Below are 16709 nucleotides of genomic sequence, written 5' to 3' on the forward strand. Positions count from 1 at the left end.
GATATGTATGACATAATAATATACATTTGTGCCTTTGTTTACATTTATTAATTGGATTGCTTGTGCATCGTGTGCATAGTTAAGGGTTTTGTATTCCATGTAAATATTGAATGTGTAAGTCCTATTTTACAACGATATATGATAGTAGATTCCTGGGTTGTCTTGCCTCCTTTTGCCATGCTAAATTATTCATATTCTGGTTTGATATGGGTTCTTGAATAATGGTGGGAAATAATAATAATAATGTGCTTTTATAGTCACCCATGGACTCGCACGTTCACCACTGCGAACGATAACACACACACACACACACACACACACACACACACACACACACACACACACACACACACACACACACACACACACACACACACACACACACACACACACACACACACACACAAACAATGCAAGGCGACGAACAGCTCGTCCACATTCAGGGTCTCTTTATATGTCATGTAGATTACAATAATCTTAATCTATCTTTACTCCTCGTGAGGTTTACGTTCGTATTCTGCATTAACATTTAATTTATAATGTTTTTAAATTTTATATACATCTGTATATTTGGTTGTGCCTTGAATAATCTTTTAGATTCTTTATAATTTCCTTTTTTCCCTTTTCTGTACCAATTCCTGACGCACCATGGTTTGTGATGCAGACCCGTCTGGGACGTCCTCCTCAAAATTCTTTTGTAAAAAGGGAAGGAACTTTAAAGTAGACACTGTGCAGGTGATTGGATGAACGTTCAGTCTATCACCTATCACTGTTATCACATAGTTGCTCATATGCTGCTGATTGGTCCGAACCACTGGTATGGTCCCAAGCACATAACTTAAATTCTGGGAAGAGGGATGCAGACATGATCGGAATCCCGTGAATCCGGCTGGCTATAAAAGTAGTGCATCTGTGGCATCCAAATGCTGCCTTCTCTGGGAAATGGAGATCTTATCACATAGCAGGACTTCTACTTGGGCTTAGGTTCCGGTCAGCAGTGTATAGGAGGAGCTCGGTTGTGAACAGATGGAGCAGCTATTGTAATAATAATGAAAACATGTTTTCTTGTTTAAAATATCTTGATTTCTGTTCATTCAATGCACACCATGTTCTCGTCATTTGGCGATTGAAATCCTCAGTAAAAAAGAGTGTATGGGAATCAAGCAAGGTTTTACTAATGTAACATGTTAACAAGATAAATCAAAGACAGACATTTTGTTCCATGTGAATCAGACCCATTCCTCTCTCGCTCTCCCTCTCCTCCTCTCTCTCTCTCCCTCCGCCTTTCTCTCTCTGTCAGTCTCTATGTTTGAATAATATATTCAAATATAATCGTGTGCAGTAGTGCAATAGTTATAACTTTTATAACTCTCTCTCTCCCCTCTCCCTCTCCCTCTATCTCCCTCTCTCCCTCACATTCTACTATTTGTTTTCCTTTTCTCTGCTCCTTCCTATCCATTCCCCACCTCCCTTTCTTCCTGCCTGCCTCGTCCTCTCCCTCCCTTCCCCTCCCTCCTTCCTGCCCCTCCTCTCTCCTTCCTGTCCCCCCATCCTCTCCCCTCCCTCCCGGTCTCTCTCCCCCCTCCTCCCTTCCTGCCTCTGTTCAACTTCCTCCCTTCCAGCCGTCGCGCCGTGTGAAAACTCGCAGACCGTATATTGTAACGTCAGCCCTAATCCCAGCCGCATACCACTCCAACATCCTTCTGCAAGCACAAACCCACACGGACACACACTCAAGCTCACGTACAATGACATAAACTAGTGGAAAATAGGCTCTGCATGATAGATGAATTGCTTCAGTAAACAAAGTGACAAAACCAGAGGTTTTCAACTTCTACGAAAACCGAGCACAGAGGCTCTCATGCAAATATGAAAATGGAGTCAAAGTTGTGGCAAAAATGATACAATTACAATTGCAATTATTTCCATTGACCCAGTGGAATCAAAAGGCGGGAGCAAATTATTTGTTTAATGAGTTAAATATCTGGTTAGCCTTTAGCCTACAGTCAATTTGTTAAGCCCATTTGGATATTACTAATGCAAAAGCAAAGGAAATTGGGTCATCAAAGCAAAAGACCAGAGAAAAGTATGTCTACGGATTCAACAATACAACGCGATGTAACACACATGCGTGTTTAAAAAACCTGAGTAATAGATGTTTTGTTACTATAAATAAACGAGAATGGGCCACTCTCTTATCGCTTTTGAAACTGGCAGCTGCTTAGCGTTTGACCTCAGCAGCCATGCCGCTGCCTAGCAACGTCCTGGACCGGTTACAGCACCAAATATGGTGTTGCGATGACGAAACTCCCCTTCGACAGGCGGGGAGAGGAAGCGATCTGTGGCTGCGCGTCCGCGTCATCGTTTTTTCCACTGAGCGCGCTCCCAAGAGACACTTCTGCCGGAAAACCCATATTTGGATACACCTAGTGACGTAGGGCACGTGTGAATATCTCAGTGTGTGTGTGTGTGCGTGTGTGCGTGTGTGTGTGTGTGTGTGTGTGTGTGTGTGTGTGTGTGTGTGTGTGTGTGTGTGTGTGTGTGTGTGTGTGTGTGTGTGTGTGTGTGTGTGTGTGTGTGTGTGTGTGTGTGTTTGTGTGTGTGAGAAAGTGTAATAGAGAAAAAGTGCGGGCATTTATACTTCCACGTTTCTGAGAACTAGGGTTGCTGATAGTTTTTTTCATCGACTGTAAACACTGAGATACTGGAAGATTTTTCCTTGACTGTTTGAGTTACAGTTTCGACGAATCAATTGAATAACAATTCGAGAAAATAGTCGTAACCTATTCCATTTTAAATTCCCGTTAACAATTCAGCCTATGGTCAACTATGGTTATAGTCTATTTATAGATATTGTCTATAAAGCCATAAACATATCTAAAAATAGCTGTAAACATTGATAATACCACAAAGGATAGCGAAATTTATAGCGCACATCACACACACACACACACGCACGCACACACACACACACACACACACACACACACACGCACACACGCACGCACGCGCGCACATACACACACACACACACACACACACACACACACACACACACACACACACACACACACACACACACACACACACACACACACACACACACACATATCAATGTGTGTAAGCTTAACAAATACATATAGCCTATATACATCTGCCTATAGGTAAATATGATATGTTTTTATTTCAGTAAATATGTATCATTGTCTGGTGTAGATCAACCATGAGTTACGAAGGAGGGGGGGGGGCCTAAATATGAAAAATGTGTGCGCGCTACCCGCAGCGACATCAGGTGTGGGCGGGGCCACTATGTCACTCGGTAAAGAATGAAGTCCGCCTTACGTCAGAGCGGAGATAAAACACCGCCCGGCTGCCTACGAGGTTCCAGAACGGTGTTTACGACAGCTGGTGACAGAAACTAGACCAGACCTTTATGACGGTGTCTGAAAAATAGTTCACAAGGTCTTCGACAGTATCAAGACATTACTTAAACCTGCTCTCAGCTCCTGAACATTTTTCACAAGTTTTTTCTTCCAAAGGGACTAGTACGCAATCACCCAAAGATGAACGCGAGCGCAATGGACGTGAACACAGAAGCCAAGCGGATCCTCGCCGTGTCTATAAGCAAGTTGTACGCTTCTCGGAGCCAGAGGGGTGGCCTGAGACTCCACCGGAGCCTCCTGCTCTCCCTGGTCATGCGCTCCGCCAGGGACATCTATCACTCCGCCTACGCCCAGGCGGCGGCGGAAGAGGCTGCCGCGGCGATGGACGCCGAAAAAGAACTCGAGAAAGTATCCGAGCCGCTGGTCAATTCACCAGAGCCCGAGAAAGTTGAGCTCAAATGCCGGGAGCGAGAAGAAGATAAAGAAGTAGAAGAAGAAGACATGGAAGATGTTTTTGAGAGCGAGACGGACAGTGAGGACAAAGAGAACATGAACCCGTCCAGGCACTCGAGGAAGCGGCGCGGAAACACGTCCGCGGCGCCTGACTTCCTCCCCAGCAAGAGAGCGAGGCTGGAGCCCGGGGAGGAGAGGCACGCCGTGCTGCTGGGAGCCGTAGTGCCGCTGGGAGCCATGGGCCTTGGAAGCTGCCGAGTCGGAGAGAGCCTCAATGCATTCTCGATCAACCGAGTAGCGATGCCTGCGTTTTGAACCATCGGACGTCCCAGAGACCCTTCAGAAAAAAGGACTCAGTGAACCCCCACCCATCCCCCTGCCGTCCACAGGACGGGGGGGCTCTGATCCCTGGTGTGACCGGGACGAGGCCGACGGGGCTGACCGAAATCGGCTGCCCCGGGACAATAGGATTACCGAGCAGTCGGAGACCTCTCCAGTTGTCGACCCAAGAGTTTGGAATAGGAGCAGAGCGACGCTGAAAGACCAACAACAAAGACCTGCTGACCCGTGATCAACTAGAACGAACTGATGAACCGATTTCGGGGAAATCAGACATTCGAAACTGTGAGGTCATATGTGTAGGTGACTCACTTTTGAGGTGGTTTTGTACTATCCCGGAGTGAGTGGAGTGGAGTGGACTGACTGTGTGTGTGGGTGGTGTGTAAACCAGAGTCACACACTGCGTGACAAGTCCAGAGTGATCCACACGAGGAAGTGATACCGAAGAACAGCCGTGTCACGCTCATTATCGCTGCTATTGTGGACTTTGATCAATCGATCTGCGCACAGTGACTGTCCGAATATCACGTATAGAAAAACAGCTATACAGCCTTTGGGAAAGACCTCAGCGTGCAAAATGTATTGCACAGTTACCTCATATTCAAAGCTGCTTTTAAAGTAACAGACAAACATGTACTGTGATGAAATCATACATGTAGTGAAAACTTTGAAATAAACATGTCAAATGTGTATATAGTTGTTCTGTTGTCTTTCTTCATGTTTCACTTCTACTCCCCCCCACACCCATACACCAGACATCATAAACCACATGTGAATACTCAGGCACACAAACCAATTTGACCACACGCACAGACCCTTTGGAGAAGTATGTCTGGAGTTTCCACTGTTCCCACCAGGCCCCTCCCCCCCTAGACCAGTTATTTGAGAGAAGTGGGTTACTGGTCTATGTTGGGACCTGGGTTCCCTGCTCACCCCATGGTTGAGAGAGTGAGAGAGGGCATGTTCGTACAAACTCGTACCATGGTCTGCCTGCACCCTCTAATCCACACACACGCGCACACACACACACACACACACACACACACACACACACACACACACACACACACACACACACACACACACACACACACACACACACACACACACACACACACACACACACAGACACACACACACACACACACACACACACACACACACACCCCCCAGGCGGCCTCTTCCTGTTTCCTGTGGATTATGATGGTATTATGAATCACTTCCTTCCTGTTACTATGCAACCCGATACTGATTCACCAGTAAAGCGTGTTCCTTCACACCTCGCCCTGAGGCCTGAAGGGCTATGAGTCGTATGTTGACTGCAGGAGAGAGGGTTGTACTGTTAAAGTTACCCCTTCTAATATTTCTGTGGTAAAGCTATAAGTTATGCTCGTACTAATACTATTACTGTAATATGTCTGTTGAAGTAACACTACTAATAGTCCTCATATTTCTGTGATAGAGCTCTTAGTTATGTAAGTACTTATTCGATTACTGTAATACAACTGTTCATGTCAAATTAATCTAGCACTATAACTTCGCTTCAGCTGTACTGTCCAGTAATAATGCATATATTTTTTTGATATACTACAATAACATTATTGTCATACATCTTTTAAATTAATATTAATACTACATCTGTAATACATCTATTAAAATTATAGTTGTGCTAATTGTAGGCCTACTATTACATTTATACATTTATAATTATTATACAATTACTGTAATACAGACGTTAATTACACTTAATTATGTATTAGTGACTAGTATTTTTAGTACTAGTATTAAGGATAGACCACCTGTTAATCAGAACTATCATCAAACCTAACTTTGCCATTGTAATCCTCACCATTGCATGACATTGCTTGTTAACACTTTCCCAATTGAACATTCCACGTGTGGAACCCCTTCCCCAGATATGACGAGACCAAACCATTATAAATTGACCTCGACCGGCATACCCCACTACCCGATGTATTCACTTCCTGTGGAGGCCTCCCCGTCCTCCACAGGAAGTGAGGGGGAAGGAAGATCCTCCCCTGGCCCCAACAGGAAGTGAGAGGGAAGGAAGATCCTCCCCTGGCCCCAACAGGAAGTGAGAGGGAGGGAAGATCCTCCCCTGGCCCCAACAGGAAGTGAGAGGGAGGGAAGATCCTTCCCGGCCTCCTCAGGAAGTGAACTCAATCACAGGCTGAAGCAAGAGCTGGGAGAAGTTATATTTACTATTTTAAGCGTTTATCCAAAGCGACCTACAGTGAATACGGATGTGTGTCCTAAAATATCAGGACAGGTAGGACCAACAGGGTCCAACACTCTAGCCACTGCACCAAGCTGCACACTAAGTGATGCCCCCTGCCTCTCTAGCTTTTAAGTACACCTTAACACCCACGCAAACACAAACATGCAAACACACATACACGCACACACACGAGACAAACTTGCACAGTATGCATGCTCAGGCACACACACACACACACACACACACACACACACACACACACACACTCACACACACACACACACACACACACACACACACACACACACACACACACACACACACCACACACACACACACACACACACACACACACACACACACACACACACACACACACACACACACACACACACACACCCCAGGCGGCCTCTTCCTGTTTCCTGTGGATTATGATGGTATTATGAACACACACACACACACACACACACACACACACACACACACACACACACACACACACACACACACACACACACACACACACACACACACACACACACACACACACACAGACACACACACACACACACACACACACACACACACAGACACACACACACACACACACACACACACACACACACACACACACACACACACACACACACACACACACACACACACACACACACACACACACACACACACACACACAGACACTAGCGCACAAAAACATGCAGACATACACAACACCCGGCCCACTACATGGACATGTGTCATCTGGTTTGGGTGCATTGTTGACTGAATCGTGTCATCTAAATAAAGTGGATGTGGGTCGTAACATGTTGACTAACGTATTTGCTTTAATCCCTCAAGGATATTACCCTCACGTCTTTCCATAAGGGAGCTGTGGGTTTATAAAATATGATAATCTGGAAGTAAATATATAGAGCCTGGAGTCAGGTTCTTTGGGTGTTTGAACACCCCTTCTGAAAAAAAAGATATTCTGTAGTAGATTAAATAATCAGTATTTTCACTGTTACTACTGCATTACTACGAACATATCAAGTATAATATTCATCATCTATGTATATCCATCTATCCACCCATTGTTCCATTGCTCTTTCTAGCTATCTATTAATTTCTTTATGCATATATATATTTGTATATGTCTTTAGATCGATCGATAAATTAAATTAAATTAAATTAAATTAAATTAAATTAAATTAAATTAAATTAAATTAAATAAAATTAAATTAAATTAAATTAAATTAAATTAAATTAAATAAAATTTTATTTGTATAGCCCTTAATCACCATTACAGTCTCAAGGGCTTAACAGGCCAAATATTCATGACACCCCCCTTTACCCAAGCCCCCACACCAGAAAGAACAAGAAAAAACTCCCTTGAAATTAGCAAGGAAGAAATCTTGAGAAGAAACGCATAGTAGGGGATCCCTTCTCCCAGGGATGGTCAGGAGTGCAATGGGTGCCACAATTGACATACAGGTCAATACATGCACATCATAATAAAATGGCGAATGGGTTCTGGCCGGTTATCCATGAGGAAAGTCCAAGCAACCTGTCCAGCACCTGCAGACAAAACAGACAGAATAGTGAATTAGAAAGGAGAAGTACATAGTGGGAATGTATACTGTAATAACAAAAGCACAGGCAAACAAAGTGGTCATCACTTCGCATCTGTCGTTTTCACACTCCTATGTTCCAAATGCAAGATTGTAGAGGTGCGTTTTGAGCTTTCCTTTGAATAGCTCCACAGAGTCAGCTTCCCTGATCACTGATGGCAGCCTATTCCATAGGAAGGGGACTCGATAGGCAAACAGTCTCTGTCCAGCCGATTTCATTTTAACCTTCGGCAGTGAAAGAAGGCCAGTTCCCAAAGACCGGAGGGACCGAGAAGGACTATAAGGAATGATCAGGTCCTTCAGATAGGATGGAGATAATCCATGCAAGGCTTTATAGGTTAGCAGTACCACCTTAAAGTCCGATCTGAAAGTTATTGGTAGCCAGTGCAGAGAGGCGAGAATAGGTGTGATAGGATCAAACCTTCTCGTTCTGGTCAGCAGTCTAGCTGCAGCATTCTGTACAAGCTGTAGACTTTTTGTGGTAGAGTTCGGTATCCCGAGAACATTGCATTGCAATAATCCAATCTTGACGAAACAAATGCATGAATCAGTGTCTCTGCATCCACTGCAGATAATATTTGTCTGATTCTTGCAATGTTTCTCAGATGGAAAAAGGCAATTCTAGTTTTGCTTCTAACATGTTGGTCAAAGCATAGTTGAGGGTCAAACAGGACACCAAGATTTTTGACAGACGCACTCTGTGGGATGGCGAGGCCATCCAACCAGAGTGAGACATCCTCAAACTCTCTCAAGTCCCGCTTCAAGCCGATCATTATCAGCTTTGTCTTCCCAGTGTTAAGCTGTAGGAAGTTTTGTGACATCCAGCCCTTCACCGCAGCCAGACAGGACTCAACCCTTTGAATCTGGGCCGAATCCCCGGAATTTACAGGAATGTAGAGCTGGGTGTCTTCTGCGTAGCAGTGGAAACTAATTCCGAAGCTGCGGTTAGCGTCGCCTAAGGGAAGCATGTAGATTGCAAAAAGTAATGGAGCAAGGACCGACCCTTGTGGTACGCCAAAGCGTAATTTGCAGTGCTTTGATACTGAACCCTCATGAAGCAGCAGAAGATCGATCGATCGATCGATCGATCGATCTATCTATCTATCTATCTATCTATCTATCTATCTATCTATCTATCTATCTATCTATCTATCTATCTATCTATCTATCTATCTATCTATCTATCTATCTATCTATCTATCTATCTATCTATCTATCTATCTATCTATCTATCTATCTATCTATCTATCTATCTATCTATCAACCTTTTTAAAAAAAACAATGGTACTGCTATACATGTACATTGATGATCAGGGTGGTGAGTGTGGGGGTTTAGTCTAGATGTCTCTACAGCCGTCACAGTGTCTAGGGTGCAGCAAGAGGAGAAGGATGCTGGTGGGGTTGGGGGTGGGGGAGCAGTGACGTGGGCACTCACATCAACAGCTAAAAATAGAAGCAACATTGGGGAACATCTTTGACGTCTCCTTGCATCACCACCACAGCAACGTGTCTCTGTACAGTGTGTGTGCACCATGTGTATATATATTTATATATGTATCAGTTCTAGTGCGAAACCACACACACACACACACACACACACACACACACACACACACACACACAAACACACACACATATTTATATATATATGCATACATATATATATATATATATATATATATATATATATATATATATATATATATATATATATATATATATATATATATATATATATATATATATATATGTGTGTGTGTGTATGTCTGTGTGGTTTCTCACTAGAACTGAAGATTGAGATGGAGCAAAACGGAAGTGTGGGGTATGGTGTATTTTGTGTGTGTGTGTGTTTGTGTGTGTTTGTGTGGATCATCAAGTTGATGATCACATGCCAATGAGTATTCAACACATGACCTAAACACTGTCTGTATGTGTGTGTGTGTGTGTGTGTCTGTGTCTGCCTCTCTCTCTCTCTCTCTTGTTCTCTCTCTCTCTCTCTCTCTCTCTCTCTCTCTCTCTCTCTCTCTCTCTCTATTCTCTATCTGTATGTCTCTGCATGTTTCACTCAGCCAGTTGCTGACTAAATGTTTGCGGTGATGAGTAAGACGCTGTCATTCTGTTTGTGTGTGTGTGTGTGTGTGTGTGTGTGTGTGTGTGTGTGTGTGTGTGTGTGTGTGTGAGTGAGTGTGAGTAAGTGTGAGAGAAAGAGACAGAGAGTGAGAGTGAGAGTGAGTGAGAGAGAGAGAGAGAGAGAGAGAGAGAGAGAGAGAGAGAGAGAGAGAGAGAGAGAGAGAGAGACTAATGATCGAGCATGTGCCAAGGCAGCATGGCCAGTGAACACAGGAAGTGATGCAATCGTATCCGAATGAGTTTGAACCCAGCCCAGCTGTGGTAAGCAGTGCAGTCGTCACCAAAGCACATCCGTCCACAGTGTTCGATAATATTAAAAATAGTATAGAATTAGTTCTGAACATGGAATAGAAACCAGTCTTAACCTTGCTTAGATGATATATGTAATGTTATTGTAATAATATATGTAAGAATTAAAACTCGACCCCCAATTATCTACGTATGTATATATATATATATATATATATATCTATATCTATATCTATATCTATATCTATATATATATCAGTGGCGGCTGGTGGTTTTTGAAGTTAGGGAGGAAGGACTGCGTGCTTGGTTGCCATTGGCCTGCTTGCACCTATAGTGGCCTATTGTGGCATAAGTATGTGACACTCAAGTTGTTTCAGGGTGTTTTGCTGAACTACAAAATAGCAGGATGGGATAATTATGTGAATTGATAGAATTCCACCAGTGGCAGCATTGTACTTTGAAAGCGGGTGGGCAGCATGTATTGGACTACAAGGGCAGAATGAAAGGATGCAAAGCCAATTAGTTAAATCAGGCCTACTCTTGATTTCTAAAACAAAATAAAATAATCTGGGCCTATCATTTGGCCTATTATTGCCCTCAATGACTCATGCTATTGGTTGTAATTGGCTATGTTTATTTTCAGCTATAATCGTTTTAAGAAAAATAAAGTCACAATACCAAAAGTATGCCATTTAAAATGCATCATGCTCTGAATCAATCACTAACATCCTTTCCACAATATCAAACAGGACGGTCAGAGTAACAAACAATTAAAAGAACAAGAACCTTATTTCACAACTAGTCCTATTTACATGGGCTGCAAGCCTAACATTGTTTGAGGCAAATGTGGATGTTAATGGATGTTTCAGAATGTTGGTCATGGTGTTAAGGCGATTGAGGGACTTCATTTATCGATCCAGTCAACCCTCCTCGCGGGCTCCGCAGCTAAGCCGTGGTCAGCGGCAAGCCCTGCCCGGCCGCGGGCTACGGAAACGTCAATATAAGCGAACAGAGCCGCACAGTACCGCAACGAACGATAGCGCACCATACGGTGGAAACGAGGCATTCGACTGAGCGGGTTCGTTTGTTCTCGTAGCATAGACTTGAGGGGATAAGCCATCCCTCCGGGCTGCTCCACAGCCAGGACTACTGCTTATTGGTTCATAGCGCAACCATGGCGTCAGCCTATTCGTGAATAGACGTAGGCGAGATCCAGATCCCTAAGCTAGTCACACCCACTCAGAGGAGGACTTTCCTCCTCTTTCCCATAGAACCCCATTTTATTCACCGGCCGCCGCCACTTTCGAGCAAATTAATGGGAGTCAATGGAGACTGAGGGAGGGATGTCCTCCCTGAAGTAATTATCAATTGGCGATAGGGGGTGATAATGTCCCTTTAACCAGGGAAACGAACATAACATATACAAAGGCATTAAAGTAGTCCTATTTAAGGGCATTCATTCATTAATGTAGTCTGAACAATCAACCTTTTTTATCGGTTCACGTCTCCAGAGTCAAGCCCTTCCAGGAGAGCCCTCTGGCTCCTCCCGTTCCGCCTCCCCCTCAGCTCTTCGTGTGGGGTGTTGCACAAGAATGCGTTACAAGTGGTAGGGACGCCATCATAACGCTCGGGAATCCCCACATTGGGCTCACAGGGCGAAGGGACGAGAGGTGGAGCGGCGGCGCCTACTTGGGCGTTCGGCAATACCTACGGACGTGCGCCAGGTCCCGCTGATTCTGTGCCGTGGCAGCGGCCATCATCTGGTGCAGGGCACTCTCTACTCAGGAGATCCGGTCGTGAGCCTGGGCTGGGCCCATCTTGGCCAGATCGTGCTGTAACGGGGGGGGGGGTAGGCAGAACCCAAGTGCACCGACTGACAATGGTGACAGGGCAGTCCAAAGGTTTATTGATTGCTCAGATGATCTGGATCGGGCAGGCAGAGTAAACGGGGACATGCATGAGTTCAGGGACCGGCAGGCAATCAGGTAGACTGGGGGTGCCGTCGGCGGGCGGTTAGTCGGGCATGCGAGGTGTCGCAATCAGGATGGCAGGCAGGCAGGCGAGGGATCGGAAACAGGGGAGCAGACAGGACGGCAGGGACTCGACAACAGGTGGGTGGTCAGACAGGCGAGGGTTCGAACAGGCAGGATCAGCGTCGGAGAAACAGTTCTAGAGTTGCCGGAAAGCTCTGTGAGTAACGAGGGACAATCTGGCAGAGACTAAGGCCACGTTTATACGTAGCAGGGTATTTATAGAAACAAATATTTCCCCCCCTCCGTTTTCAAAAATAACATCGTAAAAGTTGTAGTTTACATCAAAACGCATAAATACGCTGTTGAGCGCCATTATAACTATGCCAAACCTATGGGCGGCATTGTAGGGAGAAGGATAAAGTCATGCAAGCCAATCAGAATCCTCAAGATTAAAACAACAACGAATAACACGAGCGTCTTCCTGTAACAAACAAACTGTAAACATAGGGCGCTCATATGACGTTAAGCATTTCCTGGCGCATAATGTGACGTTTCAGAACCTAAAACCCTGTTTCTCCCCGTTGACACGAAAACACATAACCGCCGTTTTCAGAAATTTCCACTTTGGCCGGAATTTTTAGAAATGATCGTTTTCTGTGACAAAAACTGCGTTTTCGTGTAAATGAGAGGCCAAACCGCGTGAAAATATCTGCGTTTTCCCTTCATGTAAACGGGGCCTGAGTAGAGAGAGAGGATTGATATCGGAGCACAGATGAAGGTGGTTGAGCTAATTAGGTGAGATCAGCTTGGCAGGCAGGTGAATGGGGAACAGAATCACCACCGATTTATGTCATATGTTACGTATTTTAAGAATCTAAGCTACCCACACATAGACCAAAATGAAGCAGGACCAAACATATAAGCCGTAAATACTATACATTGCCACAAGGGGAGCAAGAGCTTATTGGAGGCTGCTCCAGCCACAGATAGCAGCGCTTTTATATATACGAAGAAGCCGAAGCCAGTACGGCACCCCGACCACGCCCACTAGGCCACGCCCACTTGACGGTCTCTACCTGAGGACAAGGGGTGAATAGTGGCCAGAGATTTTCAGCGACACCCGCGAAGGGTCACGGGCCTCTGCCCATGGCCCATAGTAGCCAGAGTTATTATCTCTCACGCGTGTTCTACACGATTACTAGAATTCCCTCCGTATAGCTTCAATTACCATGCCGAAACATGCCGACGACTTTATAATAAATGAATTGAGTTCAAAGCAACCCGGGATTGGACAACTTTCTTCGAGAATATGCAATACATACATAATGCCCCACTTTTATTCATTCTTTCATTATTAATTAGTTTTGCTTTATACTCTGTTCCCTCTCTCTTGAAGATGCATTCGACATTTTCTTTCTCTCTTTCCTTGACCTGATGCAAACAATGCAGCGATGCGCCCTGGTTTCAAATGCGGTCGATGTATGAGGTGTTATGGCTTCCGAATGAAAAGACTGCACGTACAGTTTTCTGTCATCACTGAGTTTTTTCTGTACCTCATGTTTTATTTATCCTTTTCTTATGGTTAAAGTGTGTGTGTTGGTGCATGTGTGTTATTCTTGGTGTGTATGTGAGCATTTTTGTGTATTTATGGTTATGGTTGTGTCAGTGTGTGAGTTGGTGCAGTGCTTGTGTGTTCGAGGGGTGTGTGCTGTTGGTGTGAATGTGTGTGGATGTGGATGTGTGTGAAGTTTATGGTTATTGTTTATCGGTGCCCCTGTGCAATGAGGGTGTTTGTGAGTGATTGTTTATTTATTATCATGTGTGTTTGTATGGTGTGCATGTGTGTTTTGAGTGTGTGTGTGTGTCTGAAGTGTATGTGTGTCTGCGCCCATGCCCCTACCGTTGACCTTGGACCCGTTTACTGTAAACCCCTGTTGCAGATTTATTTAGGGTGCGTGTGTATGGTGTGTGCATGAGTGTGTGTACGAGGGAGAGAGACAGAGGGTTCAAAAGAATGAGACAAAGGGGGTAGAATGCATTCTCTGGTTTATTCAGGTTCGTTAGGAAGAGTTCTGTTTGAAATTACAAAATGCACTGGTAGAAACAGCATAGACAGAGAAAGACAGACAGAGCAAGAGATAGAGTCAGAAAAAAACTGAGATAGAGACAGCGAGAGAGAGAGAGAGAGAGAGAGAGAGAGAGAGAGAGAGAGAGAGAGAGAGAGAGAGAGAGAGAGAGAGAGAGAGAGAGAGAGAGAGAGAGAGAGAGGGGAATTGGGGAGAGGTTTCATATCCAGAATAACAGGGATAACGTCACCAGGTTCAGATTCAGGCAGCTTGATACTCTCTGGGATTGTTTTTTCGTCACGGAAAAGTTTAATCTCTCCCGTTTTTTTTATTACATTTTTCATTTTTTTGTAACATTTGAGTCATCTATTCATGTCCCACCCCCCCCCCCCCCACCCCACACACCCACCATCACCCCTGCCCCGAGTGAAGTAACTGGCAATATAACAAACAAACATTCTTTGATTTTCATCACCAAAGTCATTTCCGTTTTTTTTTTCTCAGGATCTTTTTTTTTTTTGGTCAAGGTTTTTTAGGTTTTTTGTTTTTAAAAATAGAAGAAAAAAGAAACACATTGCTCTTAAAAACATCTATCTATATATATTTTTACATATATATACTTTTTTCTTTATATTATTTTTTTTTAATTCCTGAAGTTGACTTGGTATCCCACATAGTGGCATGCACATTGCACATGCAAATCTTGTAATTAAATACTTCTTTTATCCTAAATTGCCATTTATGTTATTTTATTTTTTATCTCTTTCCCCCCCCCAAAAAAAACTTGCTAAATGAATACTGTATGGTTTTCTACTGTGGCACTGGTGAGATTGTTCAAGGGTTGGATTCCAATGGTTGACATGCCGATGGATGGAGCGATGGATGGATGGATGGAGCCCAGAAGTTGCTTCAAAGAACGCCTCGGGGTGGGGTGGCATCGGAGGCCTGGGGGTGTGGGGGGGGTCTCTGTTATTGTCTGTGCATCTCACACTGTTGGTTGTTCAATGCAGAGTTCACCATGACAACAAACACCAGAGTTGAAACCCAGGTATGGCAAATAACAAACGTTATCCTCAAAAGGAACCAACTGAGAATGCTCGCGTTTCACTCAACAACATCTGCCGACACTCCTCCCCTGTTACCTGAGACAGTGGTTAGCACACCTCCAGGTGTTTTGGATGCAGGATGCAGGCCCGCAGCTAAAGGGTTCCCCGAAAAGGTGATTCTCGGTAGAGGTGTTTCTGAAGCAACTTGTTGTTGTTCTTCACATGAGGCGGTGGAATGGTTTTCTGGTTGGAATGGAGAGCACGACGGAGAAGGGCCTATGAGGGTTGCTATGGCGACAGCTTGGGACTCTTTCACTCTCTTCCACGTGAGTCACTTTATAAAGCTTGCAAAGTGGATTTGAGTATTTTAGTTTTGCACACACACACGCACACACACACATACACAAACACACACACACATACACTCATACACAAACGAACAAACAAACAACACACAATGCAGATGCTGCCAGTGGTGATGAATGTTATATCACGTCTCAAACAAAGCTGGATCCTGCCACCTTGCGTTCATGAATGGAATTACAGGCAATGGAGCGGGAGAGAGATAGAGATTGAGTAAGAGAGAGGAACAGAGCAAGAAAAAGAGAAATAGAAAGAGAAAGAGAGAGGATGAAAAACTGAGAGAGATGGAGATAGGGTGAGAGACTGTGCAAGAAAATTTAGTCTCCTTCCAACAACAAAGCTGGTGAGAGATAAATTCAACCGTCCATCGAGACAAAAAACTTGAAAGCAAAACCATTAAGATGAATAACAAAGCTGGAGCAGTCCAAGGCAGACCAGAATGAAGGCATTGATGCAGCAAGGAGATGCACAGCACAGAAAAACCACCAGGGCAGATGAAGGTTTGGATTTCATCCCCCAGGATCTTTATAGAATATGTATGTACAGAAGAGCTTACAGAGATGAAGAACATACAGTGGCAAGATTTGATGACACACACGGACACACGCACACACACACACACACCCTGCGATGATCTGGATTCAGAAAAGGAAGTGGGCAGGCAGCTGATTGGATGGCAGTGGTATGAGGTGAAGTAACCATGGCGACCGCGATGGCAACGATTAAGAGCGTATGGCGGCGCGGGGAGTGTGTTGCGCTACCGATCTCCGGTGGAGGTGGCGTTTCCACGACAACGCAAGGCACTGAAGGTTACCTGTTGCAGCGCATGCACACACACAC

The 16709-nt window shown here is 44.5% G+C and overlaps 1 protein-coding gene across 1 annotated transcript; it reads left to right on the forward strand.

Annotated features, from left to right (window-relative positions):
• Nucleotides 1–3360: 3360 nt before the first annotated feature.
• On the forward strand, nt 3361–5085 carry ier2b (immediate early response 2b). The gene has a single exon (XM_056585902.1). The coding sequence runs from the start codon at nt 3564–3566 to the stop codon at nt 4149–4151; it is 588 nt and encodes a 195-aa protein (XP_056441877.1). The 5' UTR covers nt 3361–3563; the 3' UTR covers nt 4152–5085.
• The last annotated feature ends 11624 nt before the right edge of the window (nt 5086–16709 follow it).

This window comes from Gadus chalcogrammus, chromosome 3 (assembly GCF_026213295.1).
Source record: "Gadus chalcogrammus isolate NIFS_2021 chromosome 3, NIFS_Gcha_1.0, whole genome shotgun sequence".
Classification (NCBI taxonomy): domain Eukaryota; kingdom Metazoa; phylum Chordata; class Actinopteri; order Gadiformes; family Gadidae; genus Gadus; species Gadus chalcogrammus.